Below are 25,938 nucleotides of genomic sequence, written 5' to 3' on the forward strand. Positions count from 1 at the left end.
TTTACTAAAACATATTGGGCTAAACATGGATGGGTTGCTTCTGACGATATTCCGAAACACAACTTCAGATTCCGAAATTTGAAGCTCAAGAAAATTAATTTCTTAATCCAGATATTAATCCCAAAATACCAAATTATGGATGTTGTACTTTCAAATACTGTCTCTGTTAATAAATTTAACCATATTAAAATTTTTGTGAAATAAATCAAGTATTTGCAAACCTGAATTCTATATAAAAAAAATGGCTTTCTGAAACCTGAATCCATATCTGAATTTCAAATCGGAATCATAATTTGAAACTATATTCTGAATATGCAATCTAAAATCTAAATCTTAATTCTGCTAACCGTAATCTGAATTTGAAACATGATTTTGAAATCTTAAACTGAAATTTAAATCAGAAATCTGAATCTGAAATCTGAATCTGAAATCTTAATCTGAAATCTGAATCTGAAATCTGAATCTGAAATCTGAATCTGAATCTGAAATCTGAATCTGAAATCTGAATCTGAAATCTGAATCTGAAATCTGAATCTGAAATCTGAATCCGAAATCTGAATCTGAAATCTGAATCTGAAATCTGAATCTGAAAACTGAATCTGAAATCTGAATCTGAAATCTGAATCTGAAATCTGAATCTGAAATCTGAATCTGAAATCTGAATCTGAAATCTGAATCTGAAATCTGAATCTGAAATCTGAATCTGAAATCTGAATCTGAAATCTGAATCTGAAATCTGAATCTGAAATCTGAATCTGAAATCTGAATCTGAAATCTGAATCTGAAATCTGAATCTGAAATCTGAATCTGAAATCTGAATCTGAAATCTGAATCTGAAATCTGAATCTGAAATCTGAATCTGAAATCTGAATCTGAAATCTGAATCTGAAATCTGAATCTGAAATCTGAATCTGAAATCTGAATCTGAAATCTGAATCTGAAATCTGAATCTGAAATCTGAATCTGAAATCTGAATCTGAAATCTGAATCTGAAATCTGAATCTGAAATCTGAATCTGAAATCTGAATCTGAAATCTGAATCTGAAATCTGAATCTGAAATCTGAATCTGAAATCTGAATCTGAAATCTGAATCTGAAATCTGAATCTGAAATCTGAATCTGAAATCTGAATCTGAAATCTGAATCTGAAATCTGAATCTGAAATCTGAATCTGAAATCTGAATCTGAAATCTGAATCTGAAATCTGAATCTGAAATCTGAATCTGAAATCTGAATCTGAAATCTGAATCTGAAATCTGAATCTGAAATCTGAATCTGAAATCTGAATCTGAAATCTGAATCTGAAATCTGAATCTGAAATCTGAATCTGAAATCTGAATCTGAAATCTGAATCTGAAATCTGAATCTGAAATCTGAATCTGAAATCTGAATCTGAAATCTGAATCTGAAATCTGAATCTGAAATCTGAATCTGAAATCTGAATCTGAAATCTGAATCTGAAATCTGAATCTGAAATCTGAATCTGAAATCTGAATCTGAAATCTGAATCTGAAATCTGAATCTGAAATCTGAATCTGAAATCTGAATCTGAATCTGAAATCTGAAATCTGAATCTGAAATCTGAATCTGAAATCTGAATCTGAATCTGAAATCTGAATCTGAAATCTAAATCTGAAATCTGAATCTGAAATCTGAATCTGAAATCTTTTTTTTTTTTTTTTGTACGTTTTATTTAAAGAGGGATTAACCAAGAGTTTTCACCCTAAATCTGAAATCTGAATCTGAAAACTGAATCTGAAATCTGAATCTGAAATCTGAATCTGAAATCTGAATCTGAAATCTGAATCTGAAATCTGAATCTGAAATCTGAATCTGAAATCTGAATCTGATATCTGAATCTGAAATCTGAATCTGAAATCTGAATCTGAAATCTGAATCTGAAATCTGAATCTGAATCTGAAATCAGAATCTGAAATTTGAATCTGAATCTGAAATCTGAATCTGAAATCTGAATCTGAATCTGAATCTGAATCTGAATCTGAAATCTGAAATCTGAATCTGAAATCTGAATCTGAAATCTGAATCTGAAATCTGAATCTGAAATCTGAATCTGAAATCTGAATCTGAAATCTGAATCTGAAATCTGAATCTGAAATCTGAATTATGATTTGTTAATAGACATAAGTATTGTAAGCATTCAAATCACTGAGTTCAACTCGTTGTTTGTAATTTCCATTATTGGCTATTGTAGAGTTGTTATTTTTTTGTATTAATTTTTTTCACAAATTTTTGTCCATTTTCAGACTAATTTATCTGTTTTCAACATTAAATTTTTCTTACTCTTATTAAAAATTTACACGAAATCTACACGAATTAAATCTATTATTTGTTTAGAACATGTTTAATAAGTGCTTTTTCCACAGTGTATTATGCAAAATCTCATAATGACTTTCTTATCAAATCCAAAATTCCTTGATATTGATTATATTGATTTATTGATTGTAAGTGTATCTACTTGTCGCCATTAAAATAAATAGAAATCAAAATGATCTTATTCTCTTAATTTTCCTTTACTATTCTGTTAATTTCTCAAATGCTTGAATCCGATACTCATTCTTCAATTCAGAATTCAAAAATGAAAAATCAACAAATTTTAACTTTTGATCTTTCAAATGAAAAGTTCTTGGAAAAAATATTTCGGAAATTTTATTTTTCTATGAACATAAATATATGACTGCTGAATTTGGGATAAAAATTTGGCAACCCTTTCCACAACTGTTGAATTCTTTGTCTCGTATGGGTTCTTTGAAAGTATTAAGAATCGCCAAACTTTTAAAAAAAATTCTATTCTGCACTAAAGCAATAGTTTATGTCGTACTTCTAATAAATTTTCTCATAACCATAAATAAATGCTTCAAATTATACATATTTTTCACTGCATCAATTTTCAATAGCAACCTTTCATGCCAAAACTCGTTTACTGAATGCCCGATACTCCTTTCTTTTTTTTTCTTTTTTCCTCATCACACACTTAACTATAATCAGTCATTCTTTTTTAAAAATAATGCAATGTCTCAACTTTATCGATCCATATACTACATTCACCACAGTATACTTACCTAAAGATTTGAATCATAGTTCTTTGAACTGATATTTGGTAACTCACGGACGATTCTTAAACTACAGTTTATTTAATTGTTTGTATTTTTACTTCAGTTTTAAAAAACGGGGGCCGGACATTCGGCCGAAGGCCGATAGGCCGAAAGATGTTAGGCCGAAGGTCGCTAAGCCGAATGGGTTAAAAGGCCGACGGATGTTCGGCCGAATAGGACAATAGGCCGAATGGGACATTAGGCCGAAGGTTATTAGGCCGAATATTATTTGGCCGAATGGACGATAGGCCGAATGGTCACTAGGCCGAATGGTCATTAGGCCGAATGGTCATTAGGCTGAATGGTCATCAGGCCGTATGGTCGATATGCCGAATGGTCATTAGGCCGAATGGTCATTTGGCCGAATGGTCATTTGGCCGCATGGTCATTCGGCCAAATGACCATTCGGCATAATGACCATTCGGTCAAATGACCATTCGGGGTAATGACCATTCGGCCAAATGGTCATTCGGCCAAATGACCATTCGGCCAAATGACCATTCGGCCTAATGACCATTCGGCGTAATGACCATTCGGTCTAGTTACCATTCGGCCTATCGTCTATTCGGCCTGATGACCATTCGGCTTAGTGACCATTTGGCCGAACATCCTTTCGGCCTAACAGCCTTCGACTGGATAATCGTCAACCGAATAACCCATTCGGCCTAGTGGCCTATTCGGCCAGATAGCCCACCGAATGACCTTCGGCCGAAAGGCTTTCGGCCTCATGACTTTCGGCCGAATGACTCAGCCTCTTAAAAAACACTCAATAAAGCAAGCGAGTCAAAATCTCAAAGTTCATCTACTCCACCCAAGGTGCATAGTAGTTTCATATTGGTGCGGTATGGGACTTGAAAGTTATTGAACTTACATTAAAATCCACGTGGATCCAGAAGGATTGTACAACTGCTGCTAAACTGCCTGATATTGAATTTCAAAGTTCGTAAAGAGTTCGGAACAAGTTACAGTGCGGAAAATATTTTTAATTACTCTGGTCCCTTTACTCAGCCAATGTGAACGTAGAATGCTGCTGTAGAAATCATTTGTTCCTTTTGGTAACTTTGGGTGTTGTTACTGCAGAAAAAAAAATCAATGTATTATCGCCATTTAAAGCAACGTATTCAAATTTTCAATACTTTCAAATCTGCGTTGCTTAGTACGAATACTGATAACTTCATTGATAAATCAATTTTCCGAAAAAAATTTAACTGAGTCGCTAAAGGTTTCTTAAACTGCTCCGTATTTTGAACTAAGAGTCAGAACTTTTTTTGTCTACAAGTAATCATATTTTTGAAAGCACATTCTATTTTGACATGTTTTGAATTCAATGTGGGGAAAACAAAATCAATCATATTTTTGGAACTGCGTTCCTGAAAAAATAAATTGATGTCGTGTACCTAGAAAAAGATAGTAAAAAATAGTGAAGCCAGATTTCTTGTTAAAATAAACAATCCAAAGATTGTTTGAATAAAAAAAACTCTCTGAAGCCACCATTTTAAACAGATACATTTTTGTTCGGCCCAAAACTGTATTCTATTCAAAACTCTGTGGTATCAAATTTTTAATGATAGCTTAGAATATAAGAAACATACTTTAGTAGCATATCAAAAAAATTAAGTTGCAGGTTGTGCATTATTGATTTTTGATAAAAAGTCCATGCCCTCTTTCAAAAATGAATTTCTCAAAGCTTGAAAAGTTATGCAAAACATATCTTTCATTTTTTTGAATTTTCTTGGGGGTTTCAAATTTAAAATAAAAATAATACTATATTCTCAATTTGTTCGCCTGCAAAAAAATTAAGAAAAATGAGGTTTTTTTTATATTTCAACTACAGATCCTGTTGTATTTTGAACCATGCTGAACTATTTATCTTAAAATCTGCATTCGGTATTTGTTCTCTGTGTTTGATTTCTGAATTTAAAGTGTAATCATAGAATTTTGAACTTTTGACTTGAGCATAATCAAATCAAACACTTTTCTTTATTCGAAACGTAACTCAGAATCTGAACTGTGCATTTGAATCCAGAATCAATGCATTTACGGATACTTTGATACAAATGTGAAATTATCTTTTATAGCTCTACTACGCTTTAAAGATAACGCATCCCCCGAAAAGGCGCGCGACAGCTCGTGAAAGCGGATCCATTACCACTTGTTGAAAGTCATAATAATTTATAATACCTCCCCGGAGTGAAAGGATCAAGCAGATTGCTCCCAGTTCTTCTACATCATTGGACGCAGCCTCCCATCCCAGTTTCTTCCGGGCTTCGTTCGTCCCCAAAACGATTCCTTGCCGCCAATTGTAGAAGATTTCACACGGTTTTCCCCTCTCAAAGCGGTTCAAATGAAGTCACACACGTAATCCGCAGAACCATTTTTTTTCTACTGTTGTTGCAGCGAGTCTACGGAACCCCCCTTTTCCTTCTTCATTCAACCACAATGCTCAATTTCCTCGACGGATTCACGGCTCAGTGACCGTTCACAAGCACACTCACAGAATCGAACCTCGCTGCAGCAACCAGCCCTTAAGAGAAAACTGTTGCTTCCGATGAAGATTGTGGGTGGGTGGCTTAAGTAAGGGATGGGTGAATCAAGGAACAAGGCCGAAAGTCAACGATGGGAATCCTTCTCCCACTTTGCGCCTTTCTTTTCGTTCCTCTGGACGACGACGTTCAACAGTTGGCGGAAAAAGAGGAAGCTTCCGTTTTCTTTTAGTGGCGGCACTTAAAGAATGGAGGCTCGTATTAGGAGCCTGATTTTGGGTTAGGAGAGACACACCTCCTTGAATGGACGATGTGAAGTGGTTCTCATGAAAAAAAAACCGGCAAATTTCTGGATGATAAAAAATTTTACATTTAAGATTGATTGTGAGCATAGTCATCTTAAAATAATCAAGCAAAGCTAAAATTATTTATATAAAGCATGTGAACTTTGGCTACATTTTTGGCTGACAAGATACAAATGTATTACAAACATAGTTTAGCTAAGAATGATTTGCGCATAAAAAAGTTCATATTGAGATCCTCTGCTGCTGACCATGCCAGACTAAATCCAAGTCGGAAAAAGGTACAGAAAAAGGACGATGAATATGTCACGTGCAGCTCTCTAGAGTACGATTAAGCTATACTCACTCATTTCAACCTTTCCCCTGTCTGCCACCCCGGCACTCGATGTATCATCTATCATCGTCGCCCTTACTATTTGAACAATTCCTTGCCGCAACAAATCATAACGGATTGAGTGTGGCTATTGGGTGTGAAATTTCAAAAAGATGCTGAGGAATGCTGCTGTAATTTTGAGATCATGATTTTGATTTTTTCATCGAGAACCAAATATTACGTTTAAACATTATCTCAAAACTGGAAAAACAATTTCATGATATACCTAATCAAACAGAATTTTGCACTCCTCATAAAGAAATCTTAGCCAGTCTAATTTAATCCAAAAATGTATTCAAATTCAGTGGGTAGTCACGAATTATTTTTTTTAAGTGTACTATTTTCTACAAATATCATGATTTACTGTTATCTTGCGATTTTGCACTGTGAATTTATTTTTTCACTTAAAAAATTTCCGGTTTTTATTAAATACGACTGCTAACAACTAGTTTTGATTACTTTTACTTTTACCCTGCTTACAAATAAATATAAAAGAGTGCTCTTTGAGAGTGGGTTGAATGTTTCAGGAATAAAACATATTTTTACAGTACCGTCAAACGGGGCATCATGCAACAGCGGGGTTAGATGCAACATTTCTTACAGGGAAACATTTATATAACACGACACTGAATCAATTTTAAATTTAATGTATTGTAATAAAGTTATCTTTTAATGTTTAAAAAATAATGATGACATAATTTCTCGCATCTTAAGCTAGTTTGTTGAAGTCTTTAATCTATATATATAAAAAGCAATTATCTGTATGTTTGTTTGTTTGTTTGTTTGTTTGTTTGATGTCCTCTATAGACTCAGCCGTCTTAAGAGCTAGAGATCTGAAATTTGGCATGGATGTTCATTAGGACCAGGAATGATGAAAAATGTTTTTAGATTTTTGGACGACCCCTTCTGAAGGGGATCGTCCATACAAGACAAATATTGTTTTCACGTTATTGACGTTATTTTCCGTCGGATTGTGATGAAAATTTGGACATGAGTGTTTTGAAAGACGAGCAATCGATTACAGTTATCAAATTTAGGGTCAGGGGTTGGCCAAAGGGGTCGTCCATATCAACTGATTAATGTTTTTGCGATATTGGCGTTATTATACACCGGATTGTGATAAAAATTTGCACATGAGTGTTTTGAGAGACGAGCAATCGATTACAGTTATCAAATTTAATAATAGGGGTCGGCAAAAGGGGTCGTCCATATCCACTGATTTATGTTTTTGCGATATTGGCGTTATTATACATCAGATTGTGATGAAAATTTGCACATGAGTGTTTTGAGAGACGAACAATCGATTACAACGGCAAAAGGGGTCGTCCATATCCACTGATTAATTTTTTTGCGATATTGGCTTTGTTTTACATTGGATTGTGATAAAAATTTGCACATGAGTGTTTTGAGAGACGAGCAATCGATTACAGATATCAAATTTAGGGTCAGGGATCGTCTATATTTACTGATTAATGTTTTTGCGATATTGGCGTTATTATACACCGGATTGTGATGAAAATTTGCACATGAGTGTTTTGAGAGACGAACAATCGATTACAGTTATCAAATTTAAGGTCAGGGGTCGGCCAAAGGGTTCGTCCATATCAACTGATTAATGTTTTTGCGATATTGGCGTTATTATACATCGGATTGTGATGAAAATTTCCGCATAGGAGTTTTGAGGGACGCTCTTTTGCTTTCAGGTTTCAAATCTTGACTCAGGGGTCGGCAAAAGGGGTTATTATCTGTTCACTGTTCGTACGATATTCTCTTGATTGAGCATAGAATTGTAATGCAAATTGGCACATGGGAGTTTAACAGAAAAGATAATTGATTTCAGGTGTCAAGTTTTGAATCGTGGTCAAAAAAAGGCCGTCCATGTTAGTTGCTCACTGTTTTCGCGATATTGTCGTGATCATGCATCGGATTGAGATGAAAATGTTCAGATGAGGGTTATAAACTATGAGCAATTGACTCCAGGTAGCATGTTCCGTGTCAAGGGTCGGCGAAAGGGGCGTCTATATTCACTGTTCACTGTTTTCAAGTTCCTGACGTTATTTTACATATAATTTGAAAAGAAAAAATGGCACAAGGGAGTTCTGAGGAACGTAAAATTGGTTTCGATTATCGAATTTCGGGCCATGGGACAAAAAAAAGAGGGTTTCATTGAAAGTTCAGTGTTTTGTGCAATAATTTTGTTGGAGACAGTTAATTGATACCAATTTAAGTGTGAAGGTCAAGCAAAAGAGTCGTGCACACAAACAAATAGTACATGTTTCTGCCATAATGTCTAGATTTTGCAACCGATCGAGAAGAAAACACTCTCACATAAATTTTAATAAAAAGCCAATCAACCGTCTAATTTGAATTTCAAGTAATAGTAATATTAGCGACTTTAAACACTGTTGAATTTTTTTCCCCAAAACTGTCGAAAGAATGTTTCGAATTCATTTTCTAAACTCATTTTTGACGTACCAATGATTTAAAGCGAAACGAAGTTCGTACGGGATCAGCTAGTTTTTATATAAAATTTGAAAAATCGAGCAATGAATGTAAAAATTTTAACATTTTTCGATGCCGTAAAAAACTTTACCCAGTATGACGGATTGGCTTGATAATATTACCTACAAACTTTTACTGGTTTCCTCATGCTATACAAACATTGTCGGTGTAAACATATATTTCGAACATTCACCAATTTTTTTAAATAAATATTTTTATAATTCAGTTAGGTGTCTGGGGTAAAATGCAACAAAATGCAAATCGAAGAAATACTTCGTAAATTTTGTTTCCATGTGCTGGAATATGAATGTTTTGCATCACGCGTTTGTAAACATTGAAATTGATTTCATCCAAATTGTATTATTATGATTTCAGCTTGTAGATTTTTTCTTAATATTATTTAACCCCTAAATGTATGCATCATCCTATTTTCAGTAAAAAATGCTATTGGTGTTTTCATGCGTAATGGTCTTTAATGCTTCGCAAATATACTAAAAACTATAAATTTTCATACGTGTTCATAAGATTTTTCATTGAAAACATAGTATGTTGCAAGTTACCCCATTTTCTGAGGAGGGTGAAAATCGCATGTTTTTAGAAAATTAAAAATAAGTAAAGAAACCAATAATTTTTTTTAACTACGCCAATTTGATGTCCTATCATCCCTAAAACTTTTGATGCACAAGGGACAGGATTAACTGTGAACATAAGTTTTTTAGAAGCCATTGAAGTTGACAATTGTTGCATGTTGCCCGGTGTTGACTGTACACCCCCCACAATCATGGGTCACACACAATTATTAGTCACGGGCCATTTGAACTGTTGATATCTACTGAACTTAAAGACAAATTTCCATACTTCTATTTTTAGTTTATCGATAATATCATCAAAATGCATTTAAAATATTATGTGTGCGCTTGAAAACAGTAAAATTGCTGTTTGAATTGTTTTTGTCATACGTTAAAAATTATCAGTTGAACTATCGCAAAAATTTCCAATGTTATAAGGTTGACATCTTAAACCGTTAAGCCTCTTATGCGGGTTTTTGAAAAATTCCAACAAAATAAATAGGTCTCATATAAGCATAAAGAACGAGTTTACGTTTTCCAAATGAAACTGAGCGAATAGAACGCGAAATTTCTAAATAATTTGCAAAATAAAATTGACCCATAATTGTTACAATATCTACCGGATTTCACACAATCATGGGTCACTTTTTTGCTAGCAAAGCAAAACATTTCTTGGTTTGCTATAGCTCAAACCAAATGCTCCTTGAATTTATACTATCAAAGAATGCCCCTGAATGTTTGCCAGAAACGCGATGATTTCCATGATGATATTAGGGTGTTGCCATGGAATTCTATGTGACCAATAATTGTGAGCTATTTGACTAATAATTGCTACGGGCTACAATTTTGACCCATAATTGTTGTTTTGAAAAACGCTGTTTGTTTTGGTAAATTATGTTATTTTCTAACAAAGCTGAAAATAAAAACACATTTGAACTCAAAGAGGAAGCATTTAATGACTGAAATTCATGCAAAGCCTGATATTTGGTCAGCTAACACCCAAATAAACAAGCATTTTGTGGAGAAAGGATACGTTAAGTGACTAATGATTGTGGGGGGGCTGTATATGTTTTTCCCTTTTTAATTACTCCTTTTTTAATCATTTCAATTTTGACGGCTGGATGACAGATACATACATATGATGTCCTATCGCCTATCGCTTCTAACTCAAAAAAGAGTTGAGAAGGCGCGGTCCTAGAGCTCGCTCTTGGGGGGTGGAAGGGGTTAGTTGATTTAACAAATTTAAAAAACGACCAATAAGAGACGTTCATTTTGAAATAGAGATGGGGGGGGGGTGTCCAAAAGCCATTACATTTTTTCTAACGAAAGCATTGTATCGCTTAAATTAGAAAATCTAGGCAAAATCTTGATCCTCCATGCAATAAAATATAATAAATGCAATTCAAGTCAGTTTATTGTTTTTTTTATGTAGGTTTATTATTCCATTCTGCTGCCATTCAGTAAAAAATGCTTAATTTTAAAATTATACGAGTCAAAGCACCAAAACTAGAGGTGATAAACTAAATCTGACGAAATATTCGAATTCATGACGCCGAAATCCATTGCCGCAGCCCGTGGCATATAAGATTGCCTTCATGTCTTCTAAGCCAACGGTCATGAGATCGAATCCCGTTCACGGCATACATAGTACACGTTCTGTGGGTTGGTGGTTTTAGCATTTGAAAGATAGTATCCTCGAAAGTTGTACGCTGAGAGTTGAGAAAAATGGAATTTCTTCGAGGAAACATTCATTGAGATCCTGTGTGTGTTTGTGTTTGTTTAAAAAAAATCTTTCGAAATGGTTCTTACAACATAAGCACCAAAATAGTTAATCTCTTGTGTTGGTAGTTGATACCATTCTTTAATCAATCAATTGTTTAATGAATTGCAATTGAAATAATCAACTGTTTTTGTCAAATCTGAAAGCGGACTATAACTTCTAATTTAAATTAGCATTGTGTGAATGATCTGGAGACAGGGCCGTAGCAAAAACCGTCTGGGGGAAGTTTTGGTGACAAAATTTGTACTATAATATTTTTGCTTGAACAATGCAGACATAAAGAATAGTAAAACAAAAATTAAGGAAAAAGTTGAAAATTTTGTTTCAAGAAGTTCCAAAAAATAAATCAGGGATTTGAAGATATCATTTTAAAGAAAAAATTATTATATTAACTTTAATTAGAAAAGAGTAAGCAAATTCTTTCTAACCACAAGCACGACCATTTGAGACATTGGTAAAATTTTATCAAATATTCAGAAATAAAAGAAAGAAATGAAGTTTGCGGTTCAAATCAGATTTATTTTCAACTCTTGTAAACTCCATTAATATTATAAATTTTAGTTTAAAATTTTCTTTAAACATTTCTTGTAAAATAAATAATGTTAAATAAAACACCTTTAAAATATGATTTCAGTTGAATTTTACCTTGAAAATAATGTACAAGATCTTTTGCCACTAAAAATTATCATTAATTATTTATTTCATGATTAGAATCCTGTGAAATTAAAAAAAAATTATAATCTAGGTATCCCGAAAATCTAAATTTTATTTTGTAAAGAGATTAATCACTGTACACGGTGTCTCTGGGAGAAAACTTTGTTTTTCGAAAATAAGCATCGCTAATTTTTGCACCATTCGAAAGCTGGGACTTTCCCCGTTGATTTGAGCCCAAATTTGAAATAATCCACCGGGGGGTCTAGAACATTTTATTTTTGAAGAGTTTTTAACATTTTCAATGGTTTTTTTTAAGACAAAATCATACTAATCACTGCGAAAACGCTCGTCTTACCTTTAGCGTAAATCCAACATCATATGTTAACATAAGCTAATAGGAAATTTCCCTGGCTACAATTTTGTAGAAGACATCATAGTGATACAAATTGAGAGAAAAGAGTTGGAATGTCACAAACAGAGTGATTATTATTTCATTTGAAAATCTAATAAAACTTCTCACAACTGATTGTATCAAGGTCAGAAACTCCGGACGAGCTATACGTGTTCACCACATGTAGACTTCGGTCCAACCAGATTTCACTGTATAGGTTAAGGTAGTGCCACCTCTATCCCGGTACTACTTCTCCTAAATAATGAAAAGTTGCGGGGTAAAGTATGGTGTACGTTAATAAGTTTCCTCGCAAAAATGCTCTTTCGCTCTTTTCAACATCTGTAAATTTTCTCCTCACTTCTCTATCCATCTTTATCAATTTCATAACTACATTTCACCGATATGCCGAAAAATAAATAACAAGAATTAAAAATTGCGAATGATGAAACTGATTTTAAATTTTTCAATTCTGGATCACCATTATGAAACTTTCTTCATCTTCAATTCTACGTAAGAATTAAAAATAAAAATTTCAAATCTTAAAAATGGTTTGTAATTTTAGTTATATTATTTTCATATTCCGAAATGATAAGTTTCAAATGCAAAACTTTGCAATTATGATCCAAACAGACAGTAACAATAAACTGGATACAGAATCCGAATTCTTATCTCAGACATAGAATATGAATGTTTATAAGCCAATTTGGACACAAAAAATCCGTAATTACTCTAATCTAAGCTTTCCAGATATTTTTCCGCAAGCTTCCGGGCCGTGCAAATCCGGAACATTTTCTCCAACATCCACCGATATTAAAATAATTGAATAAAAATCATGGATAAAAACACATGACTTTTGTTTGTCAAAATACATCAATCGATTTTGAATCATATTTTTCAAGCTTTCTAAAAATAATCCACATTTATTCTGATAATATTAAGTCAACACTTCTCGACGCAAATACATAATTTTAACGACTTACTTTAATTTTTGTTTGATTTTGCAAAAAATGTGCAAAAACTCTGGGTGATCTGGCAAGCTTAGCGACAAGTTAGAAAATTTTCAAAAAAATTATTGTCCATGGATAAGATTTCAGGGTTTGGTCCTTCAGTTCTGAGTCGAGATTGTTGCTCATGAATCATTTTAGTCGTTCTACAAAATTTGTTTTTATGAGTTTAAAGAAGAACATTTTGCTTGGAATTTTTGGATTCTCATTTGAGGGATTGAAAAACCCAACCCTCTCCCCCCGTCCCTACGGCTATGTCTGGAGACAATATTGACGATATGATTGGTGTGGCTCTTGAAACTCGACTGAGTTCGGAAACAAAATTCAAAATATGATTCTTATTTTATGTTTTTTTTAATTATTTTTTAATGACATTATGATATTTGAATTTCAAATGAACATACACATACAAATTTCATTTTCATTTTCAAGTGTCATAACTGATATTTAAATGATGGCTGATAATGAATTAAAAATCTGAGTTATGATACTGAAATCAATTTTTTTTAATCTATATATTCAAAGTTACAATGTTACAATATTTTGATTTTTATTTCGGATTCATGATTGTCCTTTGATCTTGAAAATATTTTAAACTACAAAAAATCAACTTAGGATAAAAATTGGCAACAATGATTTTTTTAATTGTTTGATTTGTAAGGTTGCAAGATATGTAAGGTACATCAGAGCAATTGCAGGCAAGTGCAAACGAAAATATTCCAAAATATACAACTTATCCAAAAAATATGAACGTTCCCCGATGTATCTTTTAACAGTTTCATACTCGTTCAATCTGAGCGAATTTTGAAATGAGTGATTTTTTCGAATTTTCTATTGTTTTATTTTTTTTTTTCTTTTCTCTTGTTTATTTTTTTTTTTTTGAATATCAGCTAATTATGAATTTTCGATTCGATGTTTTGGATTTTTTTTCTCGCCGAGCCAAGTTATTTAAATCAAAATTCTTATTACCGATCTAATGTAAAAGAGTGCCATTTATTATACATTTAGTCTTTTTCATTACTGCAGATCAGATTGGCCTTTTTTAAGAATTTTTGTCAGGATTTTTTCAGTATTTTGAGTACCTAAAATAAATTTATTCCTACCAAAGATAGAAGCTTAATGGCTCCTTCAAATTTCGTTTTTGTTTGTTGTCCTTTTTATATCAAAAAATTCTCTTTCTTGTTAAAAATGGATAAGATCGATCTAAGAAAAAACTAGCATTTGATAATTACTATTTTATCAATTCGAACAAAATATAATTAATATATTTCTAAATTCATCACCGATATTTTCTATTCATTTTTGATAAAACTAATTAGTTCGGGAAAACAAAAAAAAACATCCAGAAGACTTTATGGATATCAGATAATGATTCTCTTCAATGTTACTCGTTTACTTTAAAAAGTATGAAATGTTTCACTAAAGCCTGTGTGGTTGCCAAATTTAGGTTTCAACTGCTCTTCATTCTCTAGTAATTTGTATTCTTTAATATTTTGCAAATCTGATCACTTTGTAAAGGGATCAGGAAAAGGCATCCATTTTCATTCGCTCATCATCAATCGAAAACCTTAACGCATTACAGATTTTTCCATTCCACCGCCAAATGCCACAAGTAATGTTATGCATGAATGGAAACCTCTCTAAGTGCTCCTCGACACAATTTCACTACGTTGAACAGAGTAAATACTTTAGAAAATAGGGAATCTTGACAAAAAAAGAAAATAAAAAAAGAACAACCATTGTCGTCTCCATTATTTAGCCCACTGTCCCAGAAGTCAACACGATATTATTTACAGCAATCTGCAATGTTGCCTTCTCCTAAAGAAAGTAGATGACGGAAGACACTAAAGACCAAGAAAAAAAAGTGACCCAATTTTCATAAGGAAACGCACTTTTTATTATTTTTTCTCTTATCAAACGAAATGTGTTATTGATTGAATTTAACTGCGATTGAACCCTCAATTTAGCATTTTAGAGGGATAGTGAGTAAATAAGGTTAGTTAAATCCGAAGTCTTGTCCAATTTTCTACTGAAAAAAATGTTTGGGGTCTTATCCATAACAATAAAATAAAGCTACGTTCAATAAGCATGAATCGTTTGCTTTGAAAAATGCATTTAAAACCAAAAACGAATGCGAAAGGATTGCGTATACGTTATGGCAAAAGAATTCGCAGAGTGCATTAACTTGTATATAAAAATGGCCCTTTTCGTTCTGGGGGCACAACGGGCCAAGCCCATTTTCTCGTGTACCTACTTCTTTGGATGTCCTTCGGCATTCTTAGAGCCATTATGATTTTTCTCCTTCGTCGGCTGATTGCTCACGCCATTTTTCACACCTTATTACACACGCATGAAAAGAGCACTTAGCATTAAGTAACGGGACATGCCACAAATGGGGGACATAAAACCCTCTGCTTCTATAAAATCTTTCAAATGCCAATGAATGAGGTTGGGGAGGATGGAAGCATCTAGAACATTTCCTGACACTTACCGCCACCATTTTTGTAGCAGAGATACGGGAAGCGCCACACGTTGGCCAGGTCCACCGCGAAACCGATCACCGATAGCAGGAAGTCCACCTTGCCGGACCAGGTTTCGCGCTGATCGGAATCAGCCCGGTCCATCAGATGGGCAGCCTTCCGTGCCGAGGCGGCCTTCATTTGCCCGAGGGTGGTCATCGCCAGGGCCACTGTTTCACTTCCGCCCCCGCCGCTGCCGCCGTTCTCGTTGGTGCCGTTTTCACTGCCGTTGAGTGCCGCCGAACCGTCCAGTCCGGCCCCGGCTAGGTCCTTCGGGTATTTGCCAGCTTCACCTTTGCCTGGAACGAAAGTTTCCAAAAGATAACTCGAATAAGTTTTAGGTATTTACCGCTAGCTTGAAAAATGATTTGGACATCTATAATTTTTTTTTTATCAATTTCATAGAATATTTCTTTTGAAATGCTTAAAACTATGATAAAAAGTAGAATTCAAAATCATTTAAGATCATTGCAAATTTAAAGGGCTCATCAATATAATGAAAAAAGGCATCTTGGACAATTTAACACGTTCGTCGCCATGGGACTCATATTCGGGTGACTGGTGTATTTCCTGGCCCCCCCGTCACATCAAAAACGTGTCACGCACTCTTATTCATGGTAGCCGCTCAGTCCCAGTAAGCGCGTCCTCTCAAAAATCGACAGAGCATGCAAAAAATTGAGAGTTGAGTCACCGAACTTAGAATAAAACGGTTAATTTCGGCGACACCCCAAGAACGCAAAAATTCTCATTCGGTTTGTCCTGCCGAGATACCTAGAGGCAACGAATACGAATGTGTACATGCGAAATAAGTTTGAATCGTACTCTCGTACGGTGTGGTCGCATTTATCTCCATGTTTTTTTTATATGCGTGCTTTCAATCGTAGTAGTCGACTTCGCAGGCAGGCAAACACGCGTCTCGAAGAGAAACATACAAACACGATTCGGGTTGTTTTCGTGTGTTTCTCTGGAGGGCGTGTCTTAGATTATTTTGTGTCACTCACCCAAGGCACGCGTATGGTGTGTTCCTCTCTGCCGATGTGATGTTGCAAAATCGCAAGAGAGATCGTTACGATCCCTTCATGTTGACTGGGGTTAAGCCACACGTTGCAAAGCTGGGAGGTCTCCTTCTTTATTTATTTTGTCACTCCGAGAGTTTCATTACGCCCGGCTACTGAAACTACCGAAATGAGCGTGGCAACGAACGTTTTAACACGTTCAACGTTTTAACGTTTTAACTCGTTCATCGCCACGCTCATTTTGGTAGTTTTACTAACCGGGCCCAAAGAAAATCTAGTAGCGAGACTCCAAGCCTTGCAACGTGTGGCTTAACTGAGCGGCTAACTTGAGTAAAAGAGCGTCACACGTTTTTGATGGGACGGAGCCTCCCGGGAAATACACCCGTCATTCGAATATGGGTCCCATCCCAAGTAACAATTTTAGCTTTATTATGGTCAGCAAAATGTCGTTTGGACCATAGCATTAATTTTCATAAAAAGCTAAAGTACATTCTATAACATCACCTGGACTCTAATAAAGCCAAAATTAGGCTATTTGGCCTTATCCTAGGAACGTCATCATGACATATCATTGTTAGTCATCAATATTGGTCACCAAAGCTTTTAAAAAGCTATTATAAAACATGTTAGAAATTTTTGTTTTTTTTCGGTTCTGTCAGTTCTCGGAGTTTTTTTTTGTTTTTTCCAGCAACCGTAATGGTTGATGAATGATGATTGCATTATTCAGATATGAATCTGGTAAAATTAATAGCTAAAAAACCAATGTTTTACCCATATAATGAGCGTCTTTTCTACTGCCAGTCAAGATTTTAGGTAAAATGTATATGAAATAGTATCTTAAAATAAATGCGCCTCGTCAAATCTGATGGTCAATCATGATGGGATTGATGGAAAAAAGGCCTGAAAAAATATTTTCCAATGCTGGCATTGTGAATCCATCAACATGGCGTCATTTTGTACCCTTCGATTTTGCAACCAACATGGCGTGATCAATTCATAGTTTTATTATGGTTTAATGATGACCCCAAAAAAAGCTACGATTTGACGTTTCTCTCGCAAGCAAACCAATTACACGCTAAGGTTGAGTTCCTCATTTCTGAGTTGTTAATCATTAGTACAGTAAATGAGGACAGACTTTTTGAATGAAAAGGGATTGGTTTTCAATGACCCGTGGAATAAATCATGAGTTGAAGTCAAATTTCGTTGTCTGACGCCATCTTGAAATCCAAGATGGCGGCTTCCGCTGAACTTTAAAATGGTGTAAATGACTTGAAATCGCATGAAACCCCAACAAAATGGGTATCGGGTGAAAGTGCTAAACGAGTAGAAGTCGAATTTCGCTATCCGACGCCATCTTGAAATCCAAGATGGCGGCATCCGCTCAACTTTTAATGCTTAATGCTGACAAAAAGTCGCATTAAACCACCACTATACGAGTATTGAATGAAAAGGCTAAGCTAGAAGATGTCGATTTTTTTCTTTCCGACGCCATCTTGGAATCCAAGATGGCAGCTTCCACTGAATTTAAAATGCTGTTAATCAATGAAAATCGCTTGAACACAACTTTTTTTCACGTAATACTACATTAAAACTACTATTTTAAAACAATTTAGATCATTTTAAATCACTTTTATTATTTTTTCATTATGTTTCTAATGCATTAAGAACTTTTCTTGTTTTGTTTATAGTTTTTGATTTTTTTTTTGCCATTTATGTAATTCTTTTATTCCTATCATGCTATTATGTCTAAATTTTATTGGTCTTATTCTAGCGAAAACTATAAGGTTATGTTGTTTCTGTTAACCGTCTGATTTTGGCACATGTGCCAAATTCGATGTTTCCAAAATCGAATGTTGCCAAAAACGAACGGGGTCTGTATTGTGGTAGTTTTTGTGGGATTTTCAGTCACTTACAGATTTTTAGAGAAACGCGAAAAGAGATATTTGACTTCTATCATTTAGCCTTAGCACCCAATACAATATATTTGGGAGTTTCATGCTATTTTCATTCATTTACAGTATTTTTAAGTTCAGCTGAAGCCACCATCCTGGATTTCAAGATTGCGTCAGAATGCAAAAATAAACTTTTTATAGCTTATCCCAATTGACAAATATCCATATTTTGGAGGTTTCATGCGATATTCTATGATTTAGAGCATTTTTTAAGTTTATAGAAAGCTGCCATCTTGGATTTCAAGATGGCGTAAGATAGCAATATTCGACTTCTACTCGTAAACCCCTTCACCCTCTACCAATTTGGGTTTCATGTCATTTTAAGTCATTCACTACATTTTAAAGTTTAGCGGAAGCCGCCATCTTGGATTTCAAGATGGCGTAAGATAGCGTAATTCAACTTCTACCGGTTGATTTCTTTTAGCTTATACCCCTATAATATAGGTTTTATGCGATTTTCAGTCATTTACAGTATTTTTAAGTTGAGTGGTAGCCGCCATCTTGGATTTAAGATGGCGACGGGCAACGAAATTTGACTTCTACTCGTTTATTACTTTCACCTTATAACCATATTGTGAAGGTTTCACGATATTTTCAGTAATTTTCAGCTTTGAAAATAAGAGAGGAAGCCGCCATCTTGAATTAATGATGGCGTCAAGCTTTTTTTTCCTACTGTTTGGGCCCTTTCACTCAATACTCATGTTGTAAAGATATTCATACCACTTTCGGGGATTCCAAGTTTTCAAAGATGTATTTTTTTTATTTAAACTCAAAACCAACACGCATAACTTACCAAAAATGTGTAAAAATGGGAGTTCCAATTCAAATATGTGCTATCTAATCTGAGCGTGTCCTGATTTGACATTTTGATCGAGAACTGTCACTAAGTTTTATGGCGGTTTAATAATCAGGCACTGAGTGCTATTATAGAACATGCAAAAGAAAGCTTGGAGCAAACTTCTAAGTTTGTGTTTTATTATAGTTTTAAAAAAGCATTCATAACTCTTTCAAAATAACTAAAACAGTATGTTTAATAAAAGTTTTATTAGCGTTTTCAAAACCATCTGCAAACATATGGTCGAAAAAAAATATAAGCATTCTGCATGACCATAATAAAACCGTCATAAAACGAGCTGCACAAAAAAATGCCATAATTAAACCATAATAAAACTTCCTAATGCTAGTTGGCATAATCTGTGTTACTTGGGATGGCACCGAGCAAAAAGATCATAACACTGGCGAAAATAACCGACCCAAATCGGTGAATTTACAGAAATTTCTTAAATCAATAAACGTTGAATGTCAGTTAATCGCCGTGATCAATAAACAAAAAAGCCATTTCTGTTTGTTTGTTTGTTTGTTTGTTTGTTTGTGTGTTTGTAATCAACACGCTCAGCCGCCTAAGACCTAGAGAGCTGAAATGCTCATATGAGGAGTGCTCAAAGAGCACTGCTCATAAATAAGGACCGAGATTGATGTAAAATATTTTTAGATTTTTGGATGACTCCTTTTGAAGGGGGTCGTCTATTCTAAGCAAAAAAAAAAAAAATAAAAAGGGAGGGGGTAATATGCCCCATCTACAAGAAGGGCGACAAATTGGACTGTGAGAACTACCGAGCGATCACTGTCCTCAATGCCGCCTACAAAGTGTTGTCCCGAATCCTACTCCGCCGCCTCACGCCACAAGCAAACAGATTCGTGGGAAGTCATCAGGCCGGCTTCATGGAGGGACGGTCTACGACGGACCAGATATTCACATTGCGGCAAATCCTCCAAAAATGCCGTGAACACCAAGTCCCTACGCATCATCTATTCATCGACTTCAAAGCCGCATACGACACGATCGACCGTAACGAGCTATGGAAAATCATGGACGAGAACGGCTTTTCCGGGAAGCTGATCAGACTGATCAAGGCGACGATGGATGGAACGCAGTGCTGTGTGCGGATTTCGGGTGAATTGTCGAGTTCATTCGAATCGCGCAGGGGGCTTCGACAAGGTGATGGTCTATCCTGCATGATGTTCAACGTGGCGCTAGATGGTGTTATTCGACGAGCGGTGGGCGAAATGCGGGGCACGATTTTCAACAGATCCAGTCAACTTATCTGCTTTGCCGATGACATTGATATAGTCGGCAGATCATCTGCGGCGGTGGGGGAAATCTACCGCAAACTGAAACGCGAAGCAGGAAGGATTGGGTTGATAATTAATACGTCCAAGACGAAGTACATGCTGGCCTGCGGATCCGAGACCGACCGAACCCGCTTGTCCAGTAATAACAAGGTCACGATCGACGGCGACGAGCTGGAGATAGTCGAAGACTTTGTCTATCTTGTGTCTGTCTTGTGCCTACTATGGACTCCACAAGCAACTGCGGTCGAGAAGACTTAGCCCTCGCACGAAGTGTAACCTGTATATGACGCTCATTAGACCGGTTGTTCTCTACGGGCACGAGACATGGATATTGCTCGAGGAGGACCTGCGTACACTCGGAGTATTCGAGCGACGAGTGTTAAGAACCATCTTTGGCGGCGTACAGGAGAACGGAGTGTGGAGGCGAAGGATGAACCACGAGCTCGCGCGCCTCTACGGCGAACCCAGTATCCAGAAGGTGGTGAAGGCTGGCCGGATACGCTGGGCGGGACATGTTGCGAGAATGCCGGACGACTGTCCTGCAAAACAGGTGTTCGCTACGAATCCGGTAGGAACAAGACGAGCGGGGGCGCAACGAGCGAGATGGTTAGACCAAGTGGAGCGTGATCTGGCGAACGTGGGGTGCCCGAGAAATTGGAGAACGGTTGCTATGAACCGAGTGAATTTTAGGAATTATGTTCGTCAAGTTATGTCGTGAGACGGAATACTATGTAAATAAAATAAAATAACTATTTTAAGCAAATATTATTCCTGCGATATTTATACATCGGATTGAGATGAAAATATGCACATGTAAATTTTGAGGGACAGACAATCGATTTCAAGTGCCAAATTTTTGGTCGGGGGTCGTCCATGAGGATTGTTCACTGTTTTTGATGTAAATTGTCGTAATATCGCATCTGCTTGAGATGAAAAATTGCACACAGGGGTTTGAAGTGAGGACAATAGATTTCAGTTATCAAATATTGAGTCACTGGTTGGCAAAGCGGTCTTTTATATTAACATCAGAAGAACAACCAATTTCAATGTTTATGAAGATTTTGTTACGATTAGAAAGGACAGTATGACCCATATAAAAATGCAAAAATCTGTCATCAATGTTCAAAACCAATTTTTTTTTAATATTAACATGATTTCATTTTTTTTATTGTTCATTAAGACATGTAGAGAAACATTTTAAGAAACGATAACTCGAATGTGGCGATGTGGTTTTCAATTACTCTCTCCGATCGAAAGATTCGCTTTAATTCAACCACCGTGGTTGAGTTAAAGGAAATCTTTCGATTGCTTTAATTCTGTAGAAAAGATTTATAATTTTCATCATTTAAACTTTGAATCTTATGCCGTTTTCGTTTTCTCCACTGGCGCTTGGGCAAAAACCTATTCTGTAAAAACAAACGAAATCGTCATCCGGGACGATAAATATATATGGTTGCTATACCCAACCTTATGCTGACTGACAACTTCTACGGGTTGCAATCGCCTGCTTGAGGTTCAATCCTCGGGAAAAACTGGTGGGCTTCTTAATTAATAAACGAACATAATTATGACAGCAGTTAGGGAAAAACTCGTGGATAACTTGGTTGCCACTGCTAATAAACGAAAACACCATTAGCTCTTACCAAAATGTCAAATTTTACTTATGAATGAACTGATTTAATAATATCCGTGATGGAATCTCCCTTTTCGCGTGATGGAATCTTCCTTTCCAGCGATCTTCGTTGCGGTACTCTGAATCGGCCTACTCTATCAGCATTTTCTACAAGAACACAGGTGGTGTCAATTCCTGGCTGATCGATTATCTGCTCGCAACTTCGTGCTCCTGCTACGATATCATTGCCTTTACCGAAACATGGCTTAATGACCGTACCCTCTCCAGTGAGATTGTTGACCCAGATTATGTTATGTTTCGTTGCGATCGTAGCCCCCTTAACAGCAAAAAATCTACTGGTGATGGAGTGCTTCTTGCCGTTGAATCTCCCGGCTTTGCTTATCGAAGACGTTTCCTGGGAAGATCTGGTGCTTATTTGGACCCGCATTGATCTCGATTATCGGGAACTCTATCTATCCTCGAGCCATTTTCGCGTTGCCTGTCCAAAGTCTTCTCCATTTTCCTGTCCATTTGTTCTCCTGAGGATGACATACTGGTTATCGGCGACTTCAACATGCCTGGCCAAAAATGGCGTTCCTCCCGAAGTGACTTTCTGTTTCCAAACCCTGTGCGTTCTTCGTTCTCGGCATCTTCTAGCGTCTACTTATGCCATATTCGTTTTCATCTGGTGGAAAGATGGTTGTGCACCAACTGCTGTCATCTTCATATAAAAAAAAACGCTTTGACAGCACTTGGTGCACTACCGGTGCACCACCAGGATGAAAACGAATATGGCATTAGACACCCTGAGTACAGCGACTTTATGTCAGATAAATAATACCGAAAATGAAAAAGGACGTACGCTCGACCTCTGTTTCGTTAACGAAGGTTTGTAACCGGCTGGTTACAAACCGTTTGATTTTTGTTTTAATTTTATAGTGTTGTATGTTTAGCTCTAGAAAATTCATGTTCCTTGTACAGTCCCACAGTAGGCTACATTTTACTGCTGGCTGCTGTCAACAGAGGAGGCAAAGGAAAAAAGAAGAAGAGAAAATGGAAGGCGAAAAGGAAGCTTGCTTCCGGAAAATTCGCTCTCTTCTGTACCAGGAGTCCGTGAGTGTAGTCAAGTTTCTGTATAGTGTTTGTGAACGTCCACAGAATTCACCCGAATACCGGTTTGACCTCTTCACGGTTCGGCCCGCAGATCCCTTGTGGTCTAGCGCCTCAACGTAGAGGACCATCAACAACATTCTCGGGGTTTGAGGACCTCTAAACATCAAGGAGAACTTCCCTTCTCGGTGTGTCCGGATAAGTGGCACTCTCGTCGACAGACCGATTCAAAGCCTATGAAGGAAGACGCCTGCAACGATCGAGTCCAGCAAGGCCCGTTGGCACCGACGGTTTCGGCACCCCGTCGATACGCCATTACATCGACGGCCCTCCTGCTTCCGGAACTGGACTTTCAGAACAACGATGTCAACGCAACAGCAGCAGCACATCACGGTTAGTGAGTGAGTGCACGCCACATTACAGAAAGAACATTGTTTTATATACACACACAACACGCCACATAAAAAGATTAATAAAAAAAAGCATAGAAACATAAAATTTCCGGTTTTGTGTATTTTAACCGTGAAGTCCTTGGTTACCCAGTAGCCAGCCGGCCCCGAGGTTCCGTGCTTTTTCCATCCTTAACAGGTTTCAGTATTCCAACGATTTATTTAGATCCCGATCCCCTTATCAAAGCTGTTCCACATCACCCAGCCTTAGTGGTCTTTCTCGATGCCGCTAGAATTTATGCTCCCGTGAAGAGAACGGTATCCTTCTGTCAAGATTTCAAGAACGTAGATTTTGAAGCTATCTCCCTCGTCCTTGAATCCATCGAATTGGGCTTGGGCCTGCTAAAAGAATAAAGCTTGCTCTTTACTCTTACACAAATTTCCATAAGAATAACAGCTAATCGGAGTGAAATTGGAGTGAAGGCTATTGCCTTCTCTGTTTAACACATGAGAAATCGTATACCGGGATTGCGAGCACGCCTATCGCCCATGGGAATTTGAGCTCGATCCATCTGATCCAAACGCAGCCACTGAGACATTTTCGAACATTCTCAACTAGGTACATCATTGAACGCCATGTTCGGAAACGTAGGGTGGCCACAAATATGCGGGCTTCCTGGGTCTCTAAAGAACTGCGGTTGGCGACTGAAGACGGCTGAGAAACGCGCACTTCGAAAATACAACAAGCACAAATCCCTTTACACTAAGGAACAATACTGCAAACTAAACTCTGCTTATACAAAATGTCAGTGAGCATAGCTACCGAAATTATCCAAACCGGTAACAAAGGAATTTCAAGACAGGCCGAAATCTATTAATAAGCACGTAAAAAATCAACGAACAGAACCAGGGCTTCTATCCAACATGTTCCTTGACAGTGATACAGCGAATTCTGGTCCACAGATTTGTCAACTTTTTTCCAAGAATTTTGTTGTATTTTCACAATTAAGGAAATTTCTTTGGAGCAACTGGCCAGGGCCTTCGGAAATATATCACCCCTAGGATCATCTTTGAATGGTGTTTGAGTCGAAGATGCAGCCATCCTAAAAGCGACAGCTAAGCTAAAAAAATCATCTTCTACGGGCTCGGACGGTATAGCAGCAACTTTTTTTTTTGAAGAGTTTCCTTCCTGCTTACACCCATCAGGCACATGTTTCAATCATCGCTGGACGGCGCAGTCTTTCCCTCACTGTGGAAAGAAGCTCACATGTTTCCTGTATACAAAAAGGGAGATAAGAGAGATGTGAGCAACTACCGCGGAATCTCCGCTCTATGCGCGATCACCAAACAGTTTGAACTGGTTGTTTTGGATCCAATTTTCTCATTTTGCAAGCATCACTTCTCCAACGATCAGCACGGGCTCATGTCTAAATGATCCATCACTACAAACCTTTTGACGATCAAGCAGACATCAACTTCCTGTAACAGAAATTATTTTTGAACCAGAACCGCTTTTGCTCACTGGTGCGACATCAATTGCTTGCTCTCGAACCGAAGTAAATGCTCGGTAATATCGTTTTCCCGTAGGCGGCACCCTCTTCATGCTGAGTCATCCTCGGAGACGAAACCATCATCCGGGTAAACCGCATCAACGATCTGGGCGTTATTTTCGGCCGACCGCTGGAGTTCAAGACTTATACGAACGACAAAGCTTCTCGAAGCCTTGGATTCTTGTTCGTATGGCTAAAGACTTGAACGTATATCGCCTGAAAATTCTTTAATGTTTGCATAGTTTGTTCTATTCTCGAGTCCGCTTCAGCTGTTGGTGCCCTTTTCACCAGAACGGAGCTGAAAGAATCGAGGCTATCCAGCGGCGCATCTTGCGGTACGCTCTACGACACCTGAAATGTCAAGATCCGTTTCGTTTGTCTAATAGACTTAGATACGCTTCAAGCTCGCCGAAATGCTACTCGTGCTCTAGTTGTCGCGGACCTTCTCACATCAAGAATCGACTGCCCCGAACTGTTTGAGGCCAT

At 36.7% G+C, this 25,938-nt stretch overlaps 1 protein-coding gene across 1 annotated transcript in view; it reads right to left on the reverse strand.

Moving 5' to 3' along the window:
* The window catches only part of LOC129751556 (sodium-dependent dopamine transporter), a 97,605-nt gene that overhangs the window by 14,059 nt on the left and 57,608 nt on the right, over window positions 1-25,938 (reverse strand). Inside the window, exon 2 of the mRNA XM_055747134.1 lies at window positions 15,663-15,989. Coding sequence (XP_055603109.1) covers window positions 15,663-15,989 — 327 coding nt within the window. The remainder of the gene's footprint in view (window positions 1-15,662; window positions 15,990-25,938) is intronic.

Source organism: Uranotaenia lowii, chromosome 3 (genome assembly GCF_029784155.1).
Source record: "Uranotaenia lowii strain MFRU-FL chromosome 3, ASM2978415v1, whole genome shotgun sequence".
NCBI classification, from domain to species: Eukaryota; Metazoa; Arthropoda; class Insecta; order Diptera; family Culicidae; genus Uranotaenia; species Uranotaenia lowii.